Genomic DNA, 6074 nt, shown 5'->3' on the forward strand with positions numbered 1-6074 from the left:
GTTCAGCCCTTTTGACCATTAGAGCTGCTCTTTAGCCTTCAGCTTCGTGGTCCAATTGCATGGCACGTGTGGCAAGTGTGGAGACAACTGTAGTACATGCAAATTAACTCAATGGCTCAGTCTTGTTTGCTCAGACAATTGGTGTTGAATTTAATTTAAAGATACTGCTTCAGCAATAGTCTTCCTGCTGCCAGCTTATAATGTGGGACATGAATGCTACACAGGAAGAGGAAAATTGTTTGATGAGGAAAGGAATAACAGGAGTTTTAGTGGCATTTGCATGTTAATTTTGCACTTCTTTATATATAATCACACCCTTATGAATGTTACCCCTAGATGCTGTGTTCATTGTGGTCAACCAGATTAAACAGTTTAGTTCTTTACTTTATTTCTGTGTTGGAGAGCATTTGCCTTCTGTTCCCCTCTACATGTCCCTGCCATTCCATTGCGGGGGGGGCTCGCAGCACTCTGGAATGCTGGAGCCACAGGGCTGGCACCGATCCATGGCCTGGGACCAGCTTCCTCCATCCAAATGTGCTGGGCTCTGTTGGGCTCCTGCAGCCACGAGGTGTTCATGGTGGGGGAGGCAGAAAGGTGGTGGCTGGGAGCGACCTACCATTGCACCAGAGGAGTTAATCTACCTGCAGGCAACTCTACGCTGTCTCCAGGCGTGGGCCATTGGCCAGGCTGCTTTTCTGGGCAAACTGCAGGTTGCAAGTGGAACATGCACAGTGCAGCTGGGGGTAAGTAGAGGGCAGATGAGGCTTCCCGCCCTGTGCTCGTTGGTTTGAATATGTGGACTGTTGTTTAGAGTAGGGGAAATAAGTTGGTGTTGAGCTACGTTCTGGTCCTGATCTAGTCTTATTGGCCTCTTGCCCATGGCCCTGTTCTCCCAGTAGCTTTTGCAAGTGTCAGTGAAAGGATACACTGCTGTCCTGTATCTGAGGAACAGGTATCTTACTGTTTTACTCGGCAGTGTCAAAATAAAGCACTACAACTGCGTATGGGTCATGATGAGAAGCACAACAGGAGGCTTATGTATGTATGTAGGAAGGATTCTTACAAATTCTGCAAGGTTTGATCAGCACATCACTACTAAAGCAATGGTGTACCATGATCATTGCAAAGCTACAACCGAGGCATTTTTTTGATCATTTAATTTCACTTTCCCCACAGGTCAGTGAGCCAGTGGCAGCAGAGTTCAGTCTAAATACTCAAACGTTTCTGCTATCCAAAAAGGAGCTTTGGATATCGGATGGATCAATGGGATCTGGAGAAGGAGCTGATGTAGCCTTCACCAAGGGTAAAACGTCAATTTTACATTCAACATATTATGAGAGCTAAACCTACTTTGAACAAGAGCTGAATACATATTTTATTAGTTTTATAACCCCTACATGGTCTATGTATTTCCACTGCGGAAAAGTAAAATAAAGAAGCACTAAAATATGATGTAATTTAGTGTAATTGAAACAGGCTTTGGTTCTGTTTATGAGCTCTGAGAGGAAAAGTATTCCAAAGGTAGGTGCAGAATTTAGGTGCGTATATCTGAAACTGCAGTTCTGAAAACTTGCTCAGTTACTGCATCGTCACACTCCGGTGGTTTTACTTTGAAGCTGCCCACACAGAACTTTTTGCCCTATTTTGAGGGGGCTAAGTAATTTCAGTGCTTAGGTTATTCTAGTCAGAAATGCAGGAATTGGATACTCATACACCTGAGGCTCCTTGGCTTGGTCACGCAGCTGTTCTTAGTTGCAGACTGGGTGCACAGTAACTGCAGGAGCCTTCAGCCAAGCTGCTCAGGCTCATTCTGGATTTTTCTCTTTTGAGCTCTGTCCCAGGGCAGGTGCTCTGACACACTGTACTCGCTCACTGACTGGAGCTGTTACCATGTTCCAGAGAAACTCCTGGTAATGGCAGTACTGGGCCAGAAATAGTTTTGATTTTAATTGGTGCCTTATTTGAGTTATCGGTCTGAAACCCAAATATCCTGTTAAGACCTTTATTTTGCTTGATATAATGCTATCAGGTTGGGTAGCTTTTTATATGTGAATATGGGTTGCCCTCTAGTGAAGAGAAGGAAAAAGCTTGCTTAAAAAAGAGCTGCACTGTAAGAACCACACATCAGTATGAATTGTAACAGCAAATAAGACTGAAGTCCATCATAAATTAGTAGTAACAGCTGTGGAACATACTGTTTTCACATGCAAAGGGCAATACACTTAAAGCTAAATAATTCCTGTCCTGAGAATTTTTAAGAACAATGGTTTGGTAATAACTTGATTTAATAATTTTAAATTGACTGGCATAATGTAAAATGTGTTAATCTGCTTTACTAGGATATGAAATCTATGGCCGAGTGATGGTGGATCCGGTTCAGAATCTCGGTGACTCCTTCAACTGCAACATCGAGAAGGTGCTCCTTTGCACTGGTGCCAATGGGTACGTGCCCAAGTAGAGCCCAGACAATCAGGAATACGGATGCCTGGCTGACTCGCCCTCCTTCTTGTACAGATTCAAGATCCTGGTACGTAACAAGAGTTAGGGTAGCATGCATTTTTAGGTCCCTGATCTCCAATTGCGTCTGGAAATACCAAACTTGCTTCCTTTAGGTTAAAGCTCACCCTGAGACTCAAGCAAGAGCCTTTGAAAACCTGGAGTTTTGTGCTACATTAGCAGCTGATCATGCAGATGCTTCTCCTCTAGTAAAACAGCCTGGTTCTGCTGGTTTCAGCCTGTCATCTGCTCCAGTTTTCCAGGTAAGTTGTCTGATAAGTATATCACAGAAATTACTTCAAGCTAGAAGATGACTGAGGTGGCGAACAGAGCATGCAGGTAATCACGGGCACTATGTTAGCGACAGACTTTAGCAGGATGTTTGCTTTGTTCCCTCTCCCTAACAGTGCAGAACCAATGACCGCATTGCTTTGTAACACAGAGCTACACTTCGGCAGCCTTGCTGTTACTGCAGACATGTACGCCTGTGGCTCGGAGCAGAAGTCACTGGTTTGGCTTACCAGCAGGGCCTTTTTACATAGGAGAAAACTAAGAAATTAAACTTTATATTCTTGCAGCTGGAATTGAAAAAAAAAAAAAAAAAAGGTAATTGGTTTGCAAATGATATGGTATAAAAAGAGAGAACTATGCGTCCTGCTTTAAGTCAAATTAATTCAAATTCCTGAAGCCTTTTTTTGGTCTCCTTAAGTGGGGTGGTTCTTGCCTCAATTAAGGCTGGTGCTTTGTTAGGTTAATGCCTTTCTGCATTAACACTAGAAAGAAAGAGGCTCTCTTAGAACATAGTTTATCTATCTGACCTACTTCAACAGCCTGCATTAAGATTAATCTTATCTCCAAGTGCCTATTTCTGCTGTTGATGTTAATTAGACATATTTGGCAGCGAACATGGGACATCTGTCTGGATGAATCTGATGCTTGGTGTTTTCCAGTTTATAGTACATGTGCATGAAGGGGTTGTTCCAGTTTGTTGGGTTTTTATGTGTTTGGGGGTTTTGGTTTGGTTTTGTTTTGTTTTAAGGTGGCAGCTGGCCGAGAATGGGACACTCACACTATTTACACGGTCCGATCGAAGGAAAATGCACACAGGGACCATGGCAAAAGAAGTCTTGACCACCACATGTTGGCCCCTGCTAAAGGAAGAGTTAGCACCACAGCCTTTAAATGCAGCGGAAGAGCCAACCTGGACACCACGGCCTTCATGCAAGACATTGGAGCAGATAAGAACAGGGGCACGAATATTCAGCATATTGCGCTTGACCGTTCTGACAAAGCCGTCATCATCCAGAAAGACGTGGTCCCAGCTGGTGTGCCGCATCACAGGCCGGTTCTGGCAATCACAAGCAGGGACTCTGGAACCAATATCGTGCCCGTTACTGGAGGCCTGACAGGACTGCTCTTTCTGCTCTGCACTGTGGTCATAACTCCTTTTTTTGCTGAAGCAGAGGAAACAGCCCTCTGCTGGGAAAAGCAAAGCGCCCATCGGCGACTCCAGCAGCAGTGACGCTACGACCACACGACCCAGCAGCAGTGACCGGTCAGAAGTCTAGCCAATTCTTGGGTGCTCGTTTTTTTTAACATGTAGTTTCACCACAAAGCACACGCTCGAGTCCAGCTCTCGGCTGACTACTTTGCACAGACAGGCCGCTCTGGGTCTAATGCTGGTTTGACTACTTGTATCGGGCAGCTATCTCTGACAGGGTTGGTGTACTAGGTTCATGTGTGACTGACTGACTTAGAGAATTCAAACTAGTACTTGATGAATGGGAGTTGAGGCTTTTTTTTAAGTAAAACCTAGCTTTTAAGTTTTTAATATATGTAGCTGTAAATGTGCCTTATATCCACCATGCAAGGTTGGTGCTTAGCAGGATAGTGGCTTTGATTACCTGTACAGTATCACACTTTCACATACCTGTTTTTGGTTTGGGGGTTCCGTTTTATTTTTAAATAAGCATTTCTGAGGAAGGAAAAAGGTAGTAGTACTAGAATGGCAGCTAAAGAGTAGATGATAGTGGTCTTTTAAATGAGCGATACTGATTTTTGTCTCAAATTTTAATGAGGACCTGACATACGGCCAGCAGTGGGCAACTCACACAGGTAAGGCTGTAATTGCAAAATTAGCTGCAAGGAGAGCTTTACACATGAGCAATGACAATTAGAACTGTATTGTAAAGCTACACTAGAAAAAAGAGCATGTTAATGCTTAGGTGCTGGCACTAAGTAAGTGCTTTCAAACATCCTGAAGCAGATTCTAGTACTTCAGAACAATACTCACGACCGCTTCCCCGTATTGTACAGCAATTGCTTATCTTCCTTTGCTTGATACGGCCATTGTAGCACCAAAATACAGGCAAATACTTCTAAAAGGTACATTATTTTGCCAGAAGGCACTAGGGGAACACCACACTTGTACTTTTGCTTTGGATTTTTATACTACTTGAACGAGAAGTGCATTGTCTATAACTAGTAGGGTGCCATTTGCAGGATTAAGGTTTAGTTCCTTTTGCTTGCTGCATACTGGCACTCGAGACTTGTTAGCACAGATGAAGTGCTACTCGGCTATTTAGTAAAGCTTTTCCTTCTGCTCCCTCTAAAAGCTTTTATTTGGGTTAGTCATAAACAAGTGATCTTGGCTTGCTGTGGTTTGGGGTTTCGATGGTATTTTGGGTTTTTCTGTGAAAAGGAATGCTTTTAAAGGCAGGCTTCAGCATTGCAGCTTTTTTTTGATTAGGGTACACTAAGAGTAAGCAGTTAGACTAATGTCTTCTAGGGCTGCCATGACAATTCAGCTTATGAAGTGCTGTGGATTGGCTCTTAACTCACTCTGTTGGCCATACGGCGCTCTTTTGACTGGCTGAAGAGCAAAGTACAAGTACCGAACCTGCTTTCAGCTGGCACCTGCAGACTGAAACTCATTTAAAGGACTAGCACGACCTGTACTGCTGTACCTGACCTCTGCATCTGAAGTCTCAGCTTTTAATTACATCTCATTTTGCGTAAGTGCTTAAGCTCCAAAAAGCTGATTCCACACCCACCCACCCCCCAGCCCCCTGGAATGCATTTCTCCAGGGATGCAGGCTACACAACACTGATTCCTTTTGATATGTGTTCTTAAATGGCCAAAGCTGAGGAAAGATTACTTGATGCAAATTGAGCATTTGTCTGTTTTGATTTTTTTCCCCAGTAAATTCCAAAATTATGCTACATTAGATGATGGCATTGGGGAAACACACACTTTCACCTCATTCCTTATATGCCAGATAGATACCTAAAAAAAGGCAGGACAGCATCAGGACCACGTGTGCACAGTACAGTTTGACTAGCTCAGTCAGCAGTGCAGCTTGCAAGACAATTACAACCTCACACGCCTAAAGTCAGCACCAGTTCTTTCCACAGTACTCAAGACTGTCTCTGCATCTAGCACAGCTGCTTGAGCGACTTTGTATAGTGTTATGTTTTCTGTTCTGACTTGTTTGCCAATAAAACCAATTCTACTGTTCTTAGGCCATACTAAGTACAACCCTCAGCCTGAGTGACTTTAAAATCTGTGCCAGAAGACA

General features: G+C 43.6%; 1 protein-coding gene across 1 annotated transcript in view; it reads left to right on the forward strand.

Moving 5' to 3' along the window:
- The window catches only part of FREM3 (FRAS1 related extracellular matrix 3), a 64048-nt gene extending 58035 nt beyond the window's left edge, over window positions 1-6013 (forward strand). The window contains 6 exon segments of the mRNA XM_075090500.1: window positions 752-781; window positions 1129-1303; window positions 2340-2527; window positions 2613-2759; window positions 3536-3937; window positions 3939-6013. Of these exon segments, the coding sequence (XP_074946601.1) occupies window positions 752-781; window positions 1129-1303; window positions 2340-2527; window positions 2613-2759; window positions 3536-3937; window positions 3939-4064 (1068 nt within the window). The 3' untranslated portion in view covers window positions 4065-6013.
- The last annotated feature ends 61 nt before the right edge of the window (window positions 6014-6074 follow it).

Source organism: Phalacrocorax aristotelis, chromosome 4 (assembly GCF_949628215.1).
Source record: "Phalacrocorax aristotelis chromosome 4, bGulAri2.1, whole genome shotgun sequence".
NCBI classification, from domain to species: domain Eukaryota; kingdom Metazoa; phylum Chordata; class Aves; order Suliformes; family Phalacrocoracidae; genus Phalacrocorax; species Phalacrocorax aristotelis.